A 15,378-nucleotide genomic window follows, 5' to 3' on the forward strand; every position below is an offset into this window, starting at 1 on the left:
TAGAAGCTCCCATAAACCTGAATTTCTATAAAAATAAGGCCTAGGAGATGTGATATGATTGCCAATGAGACAACTATCCACCAAAGTTCACATAAAGCAAAAGTTAACAATAATGGGCAGACGTACAGCCTTCAACAATGAAAAAAACCTATGCTGTATGGTTGGCTATCCATGTCATTTGAACTCTCTAGTGAAAACTTCATTAATTTCCAATTATACCATATCTCCATATTTTTATAGTATTATGGCATGTTTAGCAAAGAAATCTGTACCAGGAGGAGATAACTGTAAAATCTTGAATTAAAATATATAAGTGGCAATAATATACATGCAAAATAAGAATATGACAGTGAGTAAATTTTATATAAAAAATCACATTAAAACAAAATGTATATAATCATAACAATATAATACAAAAGTAACAAAAAAAAAATTAAGCAAGGATAACAATTAATTAACTGGCTTAAGTATGTTACAATCATATAGATTAAACATAAGGAATAAGTAGGTTTGATATTAAACATAAAGTTATTTCACATTCCAAGTTCATTTTAAACAAGCAATTCAATTTCATCTCATTTAAGTTTATGTTTAGTTAGGCCGATAAAAAACAATAAGCTTGTCGTGGCAATCTTTAGATTTATCAATTGATATGTTATACAGGATTTAAACTTCTGGCATTTCATCAACATTTTTATTGATTAACAGCATATTTATTTTTGTTATAATGATAGAAATTATAAATTTTGATCTGTGTTTTGTTGTGAATAGGAACATTTCACAGCTTTTCTTATAAATCGAATGTCAATTTATAGTTATCATTATCATCTACCAAAAACACAAGAATAAAAATATCATGAAAAAGAATTATGATATCTTTGGAATATACTTTCACAAGAATACATTTCCTTGTGAACACACTTAAATTGGTGAGATATTCTTGTTCCCAAGCAAGACGTTTTCTCTAGTTTATAACACGATTTTTACACCTCTAAAATTAAACAAATATCATAAATTCTAAAACCATGCTCATCAGCCCTATTACAAAAAATAATAAATATTAAGAAAAAGAAAAAGAAAAAAAACCTAAACGAGATCTCTATTAGACAACATGTTAGAAGATAACTAAAACATTAGTTAAAATATAAATAAGAAATAAATCCCTGAATATTCAATACCTCCAGTATAAATATACATATGCCCACATTTAATACAAATATGCCCATATTTAATATACATATGCCCACATTTAATACAAATATGCCCATATTTAATATAAATATGCACACATTTAATACACATATGCCCATATTTAATATACATATGCCCACATTTAATTTACATAACAAATTCTTAGTACAGTTGATGTCAGCCTTTTGAAAAAGTATCTGAGTCATGTGACTATCATGTGACTATCAGCTGTATTTGTCTTCTTCATTTTTAGATTTGAACAGTTTTCTGTATTTACTTCTTCTGTTAAACGTTGGTTCTTTCTTCTCTTCTGGTGATTCCTCTCTGTTAATATAGCCTGAAGGAAGAAAAGAAAAAGATAAATAATACTGCAGGAAGGATAAATTGTGATTTTTCAGATTGAGAACAGTAATCCAGCTCTTATACTATGCTTTTCGTTTTGAATTATAAAGTGTGATTGGATTTTAAATCAAGAACTGGAACACTATATAATGGGGCAATGAAACAACTTTCCATCAGCGACCAAATGGTGAAGATGTAAGCAAATACAGGTCACTGTACAACCCATCATTTTTTTTCATAGAATGTTTGGAATGTATAACAGTCATCGTCTTAAGCAAAATAAACAGGAGACCAGGCCTCATGGTCATAAAACTTTCAAGCATGATTCTTATACTCAGACTCGAAAAATCAACCAATCAAATTTCTGGATTTCATGTTTCGAACATGATTTTTGTGCACCGAGCACTGAGCAAAGTTGCATGCCTTCAAGTCAAGGACTGAAACAGATTTTGTTATACATGTTATAGTCATCCAAATCATGAGGACGTCTGTAAACTTTTCAAACTTTATAATTTTCCTTGACAGGCATAATGTATTTTTTAAATATTAAGATGAATTCACAAATAGCAGAGAAATTACCATGGCATATAAATGTTGCACTTGATTTTTAACAGGTAAACATTTTAGCCTTTTATTGCTTATGAAACACTAAGATGTGGTAAGATTGCAAATGAGATAACTCTACGACTGTCATACAAGTGAGAGGTTTAGCTAGCTATAAAACCAGGTTCAATCCACCATTTTCTACATTAGAAAATGCCTGCACCAAGTCAGGAATATGACAGTTGTTATCCATTCGTTTGATGTGTTTGGACTTCTGATTTTTGATTTTCCTTTTTGAAATTTCCTCGGAGTTCAGTATTTTTACTTTTTACACAGTTTTAAGGATATTTCTGTTAAGGGTTTTTGTAAGTACTGTAAAAAATTGTGAAATTACTACATCATAAAGATGGATATTTTAATGTAATTTTCTATACCTCTCTCTTCACATTCTGGTGTGTCCATGAACCCAACAGACCAGAAATGTTCAGGGGTACTTGGAGGGGCATGTCTAGCTCTATGTCTGGAACATTCCTGCATCCTCTTCTGTATGGCCTCATCAGATTCACCGGTGTCTTTATAGAACTAAAAAGAAAGATAAATATATGTTTTTCATTTGCTAACCGAACGAAGTTTAAATAAGAGGCAGCCAATATTAAATAGACTGACATGAAGATCTTCAAATAGTGTATCCCCTAGACAGACCTGCCAACTTTTGAAAATCTCTATGGGGGATTTAGCGCGCGACAAGATTTTTAAGGGTTACAATTTTAGCGACTTTTCTGTGAGCATTGTTTTTTACTCATAAAATAGTCTAAGTTCTCTTCTTTTTTCTTTTGGTATATTATTGATGAGCTTGCAGGCCTTGATTTCTTTTATTTGCATGATTCTTGCACTATTGAATTATAAAATTGACAAACTAACTGAGGAATAGAAAAAATGGCATTAAAAATAAAGGATTCAAAGTAGAGACCCCCCTTTTCCCCCTCTCCAAAGACCTTCTCATCTAGGAATCTTGACTCAAAACACCTAAAACTACATGTCCTAAAGTAAGAAGGATGAAGACAGATTTTGATATAGTCTTACTTATGGTCTTATCAGTATCAATGAGAAAAAGGATAAAATTTGAGTTATCTTTCTTTGTATTCAGAGGTGCTCTTACCGGCGGAGGCTTATACAGTAACACGGTAGAAGTGTATACAAAATGGCGTCGATTTTAAATCAACAGACACACGATGTCTGGTTTCAAAAATTAAACAAATTTCAAGATAAACGATGTTTTTCTGAGAGTTTTTTATAGTTCTCATCTTTCAATTAATTATGATTTTGCTGTGGAACTACGGTAAATGTTGCAAATTGTGCTTGTATGATAAATTGATTAAAATTGAAAGGCTGTTTGACCAAATTTGTGTATACAAATTAATTTTGAGGACTGTTACGACCCATTAGGTAATCTGATTACATACAACCACTAATTATGTTGTGACTGTTGATTAGCATAGGGTCATTAACTTGTCATAATATGTCCCCAGGTAAAATGATTGATTTTTTAAAATTGATCAGAAAAACTTCAAAATCGGTAAACAATAATATTTTCCGGTATATTTGTTGAAAATCGGGATTTTGACTAATATTACAATCCTGATATCGGGATTCGGGTTGAGGGGTAAAAATCGGGATGATACCGCGAAAATCGGGATAGTTGGCATGTCTGCCTAGAGGTTCAAAACAAATATATAGTTATTAGAAAAGGATTTTTTTGAGACTTTTTATGCAATCTGAAACATTGCAACTGACTTTCATAAATTTCTACTGATTCTAACAGTACTGACATATACAAATAGAGAAGACACAGAGAGGATGATACATATTTTCATAAGTTTTCAATGTTAACTAATGTTGTGTCCCTGTGTTGGTGTCTCATTGGCGTGTACCCTAAATCTCCATGCTATCAATAACCAGGTTGGACATCATCCTCCTCCTCTGATAAATATATTGAAAAGTCTAATCACAAAAATATTGAATGCTGCGGAAAATTCAATCGTAACGTCACTAATCAAACTTCAAATTCAAATGACAAAACACATCAAATGAATAAACAACTGTCATATTTTTGACTTGGTACATGCATTTTCAAATGTAGAAAATGGTGGATTAAACCTGGTTTAATAGCGCTAAAATCGCTCAATTATATATCAAATTCCGTTATATTTACAATGATGTGTGAACAAAACAGACATAATAAATATGGGTACAGCAGGCATCACTGTGTTACAATCTAAAAAAAAACCAATCATTTACAAAAAAAGCACAAAAGCATCTATCAAATTAAAAATCACATTCATTGCTACGTGTTTCTGACAGTTCACAGCTTCATTTGCATTTTCATTTATATATTAAATTTTTGATACAATCCTTATAAAATGTCAAATTCTATCAAACATTTTATCAATATCCTTTAAATACAATTGAGTGTTATCATAATGATACTGATTTTTTTTAAGAATTACATATAAAAATTGCCTGAAAATCTATAATACTGTAAATTCAGAAATCATTGTGAGGTTTTATTATTGCTAAAAATGCAACAGACTTGTAAATGCAATAATTTGAACTCGCATTTTGAAATATTTTATATGAATTGAACAGGATTTTTCAAAATCGTTAAAATTGAAATTGCATTTTGTCTAAAATGACAAAATCGCAATAATAAATGCACACGATAATTTCTTAATTTACAGTAATACACAACAGGCCCGTAGCCAGAAATTTCTAAAGGGGGGTTCGTTTGACTCACAAACTCGACTTTAACAGTCACAATTCGAACAGAACATCGACTTTAACAGTGCTTAATTGTTTTCAAAGGGGGGTTCGGACGAACCCCCATGAACCCCCCCTGGCTACGGGTATGCACAAAAGGTTACATACATCAGCACATTCTTGACACCAAAAAGCTTTCAGTTTCCTTCTGTCCTCTTTACCACGGACAACATCAACATAGGCATAGGCAGGCTCTGTAGTTATCTTTGGCCGACTGTAACAATGAAAATAAACAAAAAATTTTTAAATCATTTCTCATAATGGAGATCAATAAAAAAAAGTCATCTTAGAAATACATTTAACATGCTTGTCATTCTTGTAAACAAACTATAAAAAAAGAAGCTTACATGTGAATCTTTACCCGAAATTCTCAAAAACCCTTCAATTTGTAAAAGATGGGCATGATGGGTGAACCAAGCTTTTCATGATGTGGCCTATAGTGAATATTAGGGATGTTTTTTTTTTGTTTTTTTTGTCTCATTGTTGAAGCATTTTTGTGACCAGAATTGCTTACATCCACATCTTTTAAAATCCTTTCAATTGTTGTCACATTTGCAATCTTATTACATCTCTTTATTTTTATTTTGTATAAATTTTCTTCTACCAGTATGCAAGATTTGTAAGACTAATATTTCTTGCAGTTGCTAATTAGCTCTAATGTTTAATTCATACAATAACTGGAACAGACAAACAAACCAATAAATGAATATATTTTATTTCATATCTCCTCCATCATAAAACTGGAACATAGTACACAGATACCCCACTCACACTATCACTGAAATAGGGATAAAAACTCTTATTTGGCATTAGAATTAGAAAGATCCTATAATAGGGAACATTTGTACTAAGTTTAAAGATGTTCTGACCTCAACTTCATAAATAATTACCTTGACCAAAGACTTTAACCTGAAGCTGGACAGAAGGAGGAACAAACAGATGGACAAACGAATGGACACACAGACCAAAAAACATAATGCACCTACAATAAAAAAAAATCTTTATCTACTTCATTAGGTAAACTTTAAAAATATCCAATAAATTTCCAGAAAATAATACATACACATCAAAACTGTCTTCCATCTGTTTATTTATCTGTGGTTCTTCTGTTTCCACGTCTTCTGTGTCTGTAAAGATAAAAAAATATCCAGTAAAACATTGTTTCTTAGATCATATATACAATTTAGTCTATTCACATAGCTATTTAAAAATGAAGTTCTAAAATCGTATAATTCATGGGTGGTCTCCCTTTCTTTAAAAACAAAATATGATCTGAACAAGTCAATTAATGTGAGAGGTGAAAAATACTTGACTGGTTGTCAATATCAACATGATAAAACTGGCCAACTCTTAAAATAATAAATGAGAGGATAAGATCTTTACTTACAGAATTCATGAAAATTCTACTCCCACTTACTTCTGTATGCACTGTCTTTAAAAAAATATGAACCATGATTTTCTGTAATGCAATAAAGCTTAGTTGTCTCATCGTCCTTATCAAGGTTTTTAATAATGCAACAACAAACTCAAGAGTAAATTGCTGCATAGCATGTGTCACAAAAAATATTTGTATGTAAATTAGTATAACCTATTCAACAGCTAATGGTAATAGGGGTATTTCACAATTTTGAAACCAAATTGTTTGCAGTACTTGCATAAATGATCATATGAACTTTATTTTGATAAAGGAAATGTTTTAAAGTCCACAGGTACTTTATATATATAGTAAAAACAATTTGTTACCTCCAGTTTTCAGTTTTTTCTTTTGTCCCTTTAATCGTCCACCTCCGAATTTAACACTTGTAGAACTGCAAGGAATGGCTTGAGAATCTTCACCAAACTCTATACAAGTTGATGTTTTAGGGAAATCATCGTTTCCATGGAGATCTTCTAATCTGAAATCTTGTAAAGCGTCTATGCAGTCTGTATTTTCCTTCACCCTATTTTCTCTTTTTCCATTGTTGTGTCTGTTTGCCAAGGTCATTTCAAGTTCATCTCCTAGGTCCTGTGATTCAGCACAAAGTTGAGAAAGTTCAATAGCAGGGTCCAAACTGCCATTTATTCTAAATGGGTCAGGATTACCTCCCTTTGGTTTATCATTAATCCTAGATGGAGCCATTGTTTCTTCCATGTCTATGTCAGATAAATGTTTTTCTTCACCAGCAGGTGCAATAGTTTCATCAAGATCTGCTGATTTTCTCAGCTTACTTCTTTTAAATCTAGGTTTTGGCACTGCTGGTTTTTTAAATGGAGGACTATTTTCTTTGGACTCTAGCAATTCATTGTTAGATTGAAGTTTTTCACAAAGTTTTCCTGTAGATTCTTGTAAAGACTGTTCTATAGCCTGCGGTAGATCTGAATCTTGTTTTGTGCCGTTCATAAAAGCTAGACTCAATGTACTTTGTCGTAACTTATTTTTGAACTCCTCATCCATGTTGGAAGTGTCTTTTAATGGTGATTTTTCATGTACTTTTGATTTCCTTTCCCTCATTTTCCAAGAGCTGTTAATGTCAGGTGACTTTTCCTGTGACCTTGACTTTTTCCCTCTGACCTTCCGTGATAAAATTTCAACACTTCTGTCTTTCGATGAATTCAATATTTTGTCCGATTGTGATGACTCTGAATCCTCGAACAGAACGTCCACTTCAGGATACCTTTGTTCATTTTCAGAAGTCAAAGGAGATTCGTTGTCAGATGGAATGTCTTTTGGTTGTTGTGAAGATCTTGCTGAAATATTTCTGGTCATTCGACCATTACTGACCAATGAAGGTGATGAAAACTCAGGACTGGAATGAATATGAACAGTTTCTCCACTTATATCATCTGTTAAATTTGTACAATTGAGGTTTGATGTTTTCTTTACAATTTTACGATTTTTCAGTGGCACCACTTTGAGTGGGCTATCATGCTGAGATAATGTTTTAGCTTTAGTTTGTTCTCTTCCAGGATTGACCTGCTTTAACATGTGAGAAGGATCACTTTTATTTTTCTTCAAATTAATTTTTCTTCCTTCAAATTCCTCAGACTGTTCACCTTTATTCAACTTTGTCTGGTCCAAATCTGGACTGCTTAACATACTATGAAGCCATGACCTATTGACCTGCTTTTCCTTTTGACCTTGATCTTGAATTTTCAATCCATTGTCTTCATTTTCTGATGAAGAACTAGTATCCATAGCAATTGTCCATTTATTTTTCTTAATTCCTGTGAGATTTTTGGCGTTGTCAGCTTTTTCGTCACATACTGTTTCTTCTTCCTCTTCAAATAAATCAGCATCAAATAAACAGGTCTCTGGGACAATAATATGGGGCCTCTTTTGCAAGTTATCTTTCCTTGATGATTTTCCCGTAATTCTTTCATTATCGATACCATCTGAATGCATCTCAATCATTGTTTCTTCCATTCTTGGTCTTTTCTGTTCGGGTGAAGGGTCCTACAAAATAACAGTTCAATGTTTAATTTCAGAAATTATTGTAATATTCTAATCATTGCAACAGGATATGCTTTGTTAAAATTAATTAATCTCAAATTTGTGTGTGGATTGTTCAAACAATGGTTCTCATTAATGCATGTACACAAAAACTTCTGAATTTACAGTACATAATATATGATAGGTTTTGAAGATTTTTGCTTTTTACTTGCCTACAGTGATAGGGGAAACAGAGTGGAATCACTATAAGAAATTCCCTTTAGTATATATCCTCTAATTTAAACTGAGGTTTCTCTTGGCTTATTTGATCATAATAAGCATAAGAATCAAACCTGCTATACATTGGCTCATCAGTACAAATTTTCTCCAATTAGTCAAATGTAAATGACACTAATGAGACAGCAATCCAGGAATATAAAACATCAAAAATCATGTAGGTAAAAAAATTACCCCAAACAATATATAAAACTAATGTCTAAAGATACAAAATGTAATACATTTATTTACATATTATTTTGATAAATAAAAAGTCCTTGGTACAGAAAATATAGTTTAAAAGTAAAAAAACACAAAAAATCACAACATAAATCGAACATATGTATACTGGTTTGCAAAAAGATGTGATTTTCTAATGGGACATCATCAGACATGAACGCATTTTTTCCGGACAATAGAAAGTTCAGAAGAAAGCAAGAGAATTTGACGTCACAATCAAATTTTGACCAATGAAGAAAGGAGATGAAACGAACCACACATTGATTCAATAAAAATAATCAATACATTGCAATAGGTCAGAGAAAGGACAAATTGTTAAAGTATTGGAGAAATATATCTAGCTTTCGTTTTACTCTTTGGTTGTATTGACAAATTCCAAATTTCCATTCTCAATTTTATATATGCTGGTTTCACGATATTTGTACATGATCTAGGGAATACCTTCCGATGAATATGCAGTGAACCCATATTATTTTTTTTCTTTATACATTTCTACCAGTTTCAACCATATGAAAAGTATGAGGAACCGGATGTTCCACAGGGCGCATCTTGGTACGACCGCAGTCAGAGGTTGAACATGAACAGTTGGGGCAAGTATGGACATAACATTCAAGCTTAATACAGCTCTGAATTTGGATTGTGATAGTTGACACAGAATAAATGTAATCTAAGAAATTAAAAAAAAATAATTGGACATTTACCTATTATTGTCCAATATCCAAAATGTAAGTATATGTTTAGATTCAGCATATCAAAGAACCCAAAGAATTCAATTTTTGTTAAAATCAAGTTAAGTTTAATTTTGGACCCTTTGTCCTTAGTGTAGACTAATTTGAAAACAGGACCAAAAATTAAAAATGTAAATACACTGTAAGATTTAGCATATCAAAGAACCCCAATACTTCAATTTTTGATGAAATCAAACAAAGTTTAATTTTGTCTCATTTTGACCCCAAATTCCTGAACTGTTGGGGAAAAAAATACCAAAATCAATCCCAACCTTCCTTTTGTGGTTATAAACCTTGTGTTAAAATTTTATTAATTTCTATTTACTTAAATACTAAAGTTATTATCCTGAAATTTACTGTTTTTGGACGACGATCTGACAATGCAGAAGCGTTTATACCAATATACGACCAAATTATTTTTTTTATTTTGCGGTCGTATAAAAATTAACTCTATTGGTCATCCCCCTTCAATAAAATACCTCTGAATATCTGCTTCTCTTTTTGTTCCTTGGTAGCCTCAGTTTCAAACTTTTATCTAGCCTATCAGGACTTGGATCCTCCTCTATTTTGTCATGTGATTTCCTATTGGATTCTACAGCTGCATGTCCATCGTCAGAACCAGGCTGTTGTTTAGTCTTGTGTGGTGTGTATTTACTTGTAGAATCTGGGCTTGATAATGCAGTGTTCAAATTTCCATTTCTATGAGAGAAAAAAGTTGATGAAGTGATATTGTTAGTTACACAGGGTGCAGTTGTCCTAGTATTGGAATTAAAAAGGTCAAAAAATTTGTATCTAGTGTGGCAATTTTAGCCTATAAATTCCAATATTAAAACAGTTGCACACTATGTAACAAATTTATCCTGATTTTGTTATCACAACCCTTATTACATGTAATATATTAAAAATCAATTATAAGGACACCAAATTTATTTAGATATTAAATCTAAAACTCTGCAAAATGATAGGACTATGGAATAAGGGAGATAATTTGACTTGACTTTATAAAAAAAACAATTGCGAAGGTTCCAAGATTTGTTATTTATTAACTTTTCACATGCACTATCGTATATCAATGTACACTATACATGATATATGCTTGACATAGTCTGATGTTTAGCCAGTATTTTTAGAAATCCCAAACAATAGGGTCCATACCCGTAGCCAGGGGGGGGGTTCGGGGGGTTCGGACGAATCCCCCCTTGAAAACAAATAAGCACTGTTAAAGTCAATGTTCTGTTCGAATTGTGACTGTTAAAGTCGAGTTTGTGAGTCCAACGAACCCCCTCTTGGAAATTCCTGGCTACGGGCCTGGGGTCTTAAACATGTCAAGGTAGTACATAACACTACAGGGAGATAACTCTGAAAAATTAAGCTTCTCAATGATCAAAATTAGTGTTTATAATGAAATTTTTCCATAAAGTGTGTGGTTCTTTTTTTTTCTTCAAATTTTTATGTTTTTCAAAGGGTCAAAGTAAATATTTTGTCATATTTTATTAATAATAAATAATCCAAACTAATTTTAGACAAGGTGTTTGATACCACCTTAAATGTAGATGATTAGAATACCTGCTGAACAGCTGATAACAGATGAAACAAAATAAACCAGATCAAGGACACAAGTGAAGCTTGTTAAATTGAATAGTATAAAAAAGAAGATGTGGCATGATTGCCATTGAGACAACTATCCACAAAAGACCAAAATGACAAACATTAACAACTATAGGTCACTGTACGGCCTTCAACAATGAGCAAAGCCCATACCGCATAGTCAGCTATAAAAAGCCCTAATAAGACAATGTAAAACAATTCACACGAGAAAACTAACAGCCTTATTTATGTAAAAAAATGAGCGAAAAACAAATATGCATCACATAGACAAACGAAAACCACTGAATTACAGGCTCCTGACTTGGGACAGGCACATACATAAATAATGTGGCGAGTTAAACATGTTAGCGGGATCCCAACCCTCCCCTAACCTGGGACAGTGGTATAACAGTATACACCTATTGACTGGGTGTGAGGGTAATAGCAAGTTTGTTGTCCCTGAGGTACCAACTATTGCTCGAGGCAAAGCCGAGAGCAATAGTTGGTATGCGAAGGGACAACAAACTTGCTATTACCCGCACACCCAGTCATTAGGTGATTTATTATACTGAACAACACAGCCATTAAGTATTTTATATATATACCAAATAACTAATTTTCTAAAAGTGTATATACATGTATATCATCTGAAAGAAAACAAAAATGTCACATAACTTTATATGCACATGATGAACTCTACTTTTTTTATAATTCGTTTTGTATGAATAAATATTTCATTAATTTCAATCAAGACTAGAAATACTTGTGTTAAACATTCTGTGCTTATAACAAATTCTAGCTAAATTCACCAAACGCAAATTCACTTTTAATATACGGAGAGCGAACCCATATCAAGAATAAGGTACTATATTTTAGATCTTTAAAAAATTCCCCGTGAAGATTTTTTTTCCTTTTTTATAATTGCTTCTTATAAGTGAAATTACAATCAACACAAACAGATCCCACCGTTTACAATATTAGCGGGAGTTTGACGTTGCAAAGCATACATAACCAAGCAGAGTAGTCAATGACATCATTATCGTCCAATGAAAAATAAGCATGAAAAAGTACGGGAAAGATGATTATGAAACTATTCACTGGCAAATGGTTCTGTGGAATGAAATAGCACAACTATTTCATTACTTTTGATATAGAAAAAACACACTGAAGTATAATAATACAACATAAGAACTAATGTACAGTTCAAACTGAACTTTAACTTTTTGTCAGATACATTTTGATTACTAATATTTGTAGATTTTGTTTTCATCCATTTTCAAATTACTTACAAGTGTCCATCTGTATTACTATGTTTTCTTCTTTCTAGTTCTTTTATTCTATTTTCTGAAAGAAAAAAATATTTCTTCGTATAATTTTAATCATATTTTTCAAGCTATAAATTACTAATTCTGTTAACAAATGCTTAAAATAAATTTTACATCAAAGTGCTAACAAAACAAAACATTCCCCCGCTTTCTCATATAAAGCTTTAAAATGGTGATGTTTTTGGTACTTGTAGAACTTTTGCCATGCAAACAAACAAACAAACAAAACTTTTCAGATGAAGAAAAATAATATCCCAGCATATAACGCAATTTTAAAAAATAAACAAAAATTTTTAAATGCGGTGACCCTGCAGATAGGGTGGACTTTTCAAGAAGAAGAAGATTGGTGCTTTGCTTTGTGTTTTGTTTTCTGTGAATGTACTGTATTCTCATACACATTTTATACATCATTTTACCTAAATAAGTTATATGGTTATCTTTCTGTGTTACTGTATTCTCATACACATTTTATACATCATTTTACCTAAATAAGTTATATGGTTATCTTTCTGTGTTAGTGTATTCTCATACAAATTTTATACATCATTTTACCTAAATAAGTTATATGGTTATCTTTCTGTGTTACTGTATTCTCATACACATTTTATACATCATTTTACCTAAATAAGTTATATGGTTATCTTTCTGTGTTACTGTATTAACATACTCATTTTATACATCATTTTACCTAAATAAGTTATATGGTTATCTTTCTGTGTTACTGTATTAACATACTCATTTTATACATCATTTTACCTAAATAAGTTATATGGTTATCTTTCTGTGTAAGTGTATTCTCATACACATCTTTAAGTGTCTGTATGGTGTGCTGAAAACTACTACACGCTGTACATCTGTCATTTCTCTGGTCTCTGAAATAGATAAGTTGAACTGTCAACTATAGGTCCAACATAATACAGTATCATAGTAATAACAAAGTTCAATGTCTGTCAATCACCATTACACAGTTTATAGCATTCTCTCTTGTGAATTTTATTTCTCTTTCACTTGCAATTGCTTAATCATATAATAATTTACCTTGCTTGCTTAAATATATGTCCCTGTATATAGACAAATTTATGTAAATGTCTGTCAATCCATGAAGAAGAATATAATAATAAAAACTTGAGCACTTATAAAACTAACTAATTTGCTTTGTGTTTGGAATCTAGTAAAATCTAAAATTAGCTGAATCACTTTGTGTGAATCAGGAAACAGTTGTCTGCACTTAGTAAAACAATCACCTGTTGATAATTTGCCTTAAACTATCTACTTCTCCTTTTAATTTATTATTCTCTTGTGTATGGGTCTCAACTTCTCTTTTAATATTTCTGTATTCCTCCTGATACCTGGAAAATAAAAAAAGTTTAAACTTTAAATATAAAAAAGGTGATGCTATATCATTTATATAGATATAAGAAGATGTGGCATGACTGCCAATGAGACAACTCTCCTTCCAAGTCACAATTTATTAAAGTAAACAATCAAAGCTCACAATACGTCTTCAACATGGAATCTTAGCTAACAACGAACAGCAAGCTATAAAAGCCTTCCAAAAAATAACTAGTGTAAAACCATTCAACATGTTCAAAATGGAAAACAAAAGGGAAATTTCTATTTATTGTTGTTTAGTTAATATTCATGTCATTTTACTTTTATGGTTCTGTGGAAAGACCTATTATATTTGTTTTGATTGGTCTTAACCACCAAAATAATGACATTCTTGTGAGTAATTTGTTTCGTTACATGATGTTTTGCGATTTGAAATATATCTTATTGTATATTTTATGCACTTTTAATTTTGACCCTGCTTTTCAATCAGAACAGTTCTTTGTAAGAGTTATCTCCCAAAACACTCTGTGTCTGGCGTGCCCATTTCCTTCGCAACTCTAAACATGCTAAAAGAAATCATCAAATTTTATTTTCCTAAATGGCTTGTTTAATCCTCAAGATGCTTCATTCTAAATTAAAGAACCTTAGTGAGCATGCTCACATACCACACATTGTCATTGGAGAAATTAAATAAGTGTCAGAAAAAAAAATTGTATTAGAAAAAATATTGAATAATAATTTCCTGTCAATATGCACATCTACATTGTATGTCCTTACTATCTACAAAGTTTCATGAATTTTGTTGTGTGGTTTCAGAGAAGTTGAGATGACAAACTGTTGAAGTAGTACCTTAAAGCAATTAAGTTCAAAGAGATGTAATTCCTAGAAAAAACTAGAGGCTCTCAAGAGCCTGTGTCGCTCACCTTGGTTTATGTGCATATTAAACAATGGACACAGATAAATTCATAACGAAATTGTGTTTTGGTGATGGTGATGTGTTTGTAGATCTTACTTTACTGAACATTCTTGTTGCTACAATTATCTCTATCTATAATGAAGTGGCCCAGTAATTACAGTGGAAAATATTTTCTAAAAATCTATCAAAAATAAATGAAAAATGTAAAAAATTTACTATAAAGGGCAATAACTCCAAAAGGGGTCAACTGACCATATCAGTCGTGTTGACTTATTTGTAAATCTTACTTTGCTGAACATTATTGCTGTTTACTGTTTATCTCTATCTATAATATTATTCAAGATAATAACCAAAAACAGCAAAATTTCCTTAAAATTACCAATTCAGAGGCAGCAACCCAACAACAAGTTGTTCGATTCATATGAAACTTTAAAGGCAGATAGATCTTGATCTGATAAACAATTTAACAACCTGCCAGATTTGCTCTTAATGCTGTGGTTTTTGAGCGATAAGCCAAAAACTGCATTTTACCCCTATGTTCTATTTTTAGCCATGGCGGCCATCTTGGTTGATGACCGGGTCACCGGACACAATTTTTTAACTATATACCCCAATGTTGATTGTGGGCAAGTTTAGTTTAATTTGGCCCAGTAGTTTCAGAGGAGAAGATTT

General features: G+C 31.7%; 1 protein-coding gene across 3 annotated transcripts; it reads right to left on the reverse strand.

Annotated features, from left to right (window-relative positions):
* Positions 1-454: 454 nt before the first annotated feature.
* LOC134691444 (DNA endonuclease RBBP8-like) lies at positions 455-13,327 on the reverse strand. Of its 3 annotated transcripts, none has more exons than XM_063551975.1 (8): positions 13,215-13,327; positions 12,423-12,477; positions 10,026-10,245; positions 6,637-8,326; positions 5,957-6,020; positions 5,002-5,107; positions 2,511-2,658; positions 455-1,528 (listed from the first exon to the last, which is right to left on the reverse strand). In XM_063551975.1, exons 4-8 carry the CDS (start codon positions 8,294-8,296, stop codon positions 1,416-1,418), a joined length of 2,091 nt encoding a protein of 696 aa, XP_063408045.1. In that variant the 5' UTR covers positions 8,297-8,326; positions 10,026-10,245; positions 12,423-12,477; positions 13,215-13,327; the 3' UTR covers positions 455-1,415. The 3 variants fall into 3 exon arrangements, with proteins under 3 accessions (XP_063408045.1, XP_063408046.1, XP_063408043.1); XM_063551976.1 differs by lacking the exon at positions 13,215-13,327 and adding an exon at positions 12,943-12,982; XM_063551973.1 differs by lacking the exon at positions 13,215-13,327 and adding an exon at positions 12,875-12,898.
* Positions 13,328-15,378: the final 2,051 nt, after the last annotated feature.

The sequence above is a fragment of the Mytilus trossulus genome, chromosome 11, assembly GCF_036588685.1.
Source record: "Mytilus trossulus isolate FHL-02 chromosome 11, PNRI_Mtr1.1.1.hap1, whole genome shotgun sequence".
Taxonomy (NCBI): Eukaryota; Metazoa; Mollusca; class Bivalvia; order Mytilida; family Mytilidae; genus Mytilus; species Mytilus trossulus.

Excerpts from the sequence above, each read along its gene's own strand:
- LOC134691444 (XM_063551975.1), bottom strand. The coding sequence starts at position 8,296 with ATGGAAGAAACAATGATTGAGATGCATTCAGATGGTATCGATAATGAA. Across the intron at positions 6,021-6,636 it reads GAAAAAACTGAAAACTGGAG|ACACAGAAGACGTGGAAACA; the intron begins GTAACAAATTGT and ends TTATCTTTACAG. Across the intron at positions 2,659-5,001 it reads GGTGTCAAGAATGTGCTGAT|TTCTATAAAGACACCGGTGA; the intron begins GTATGTAACCTT and ends CTTTCTTTTTAG.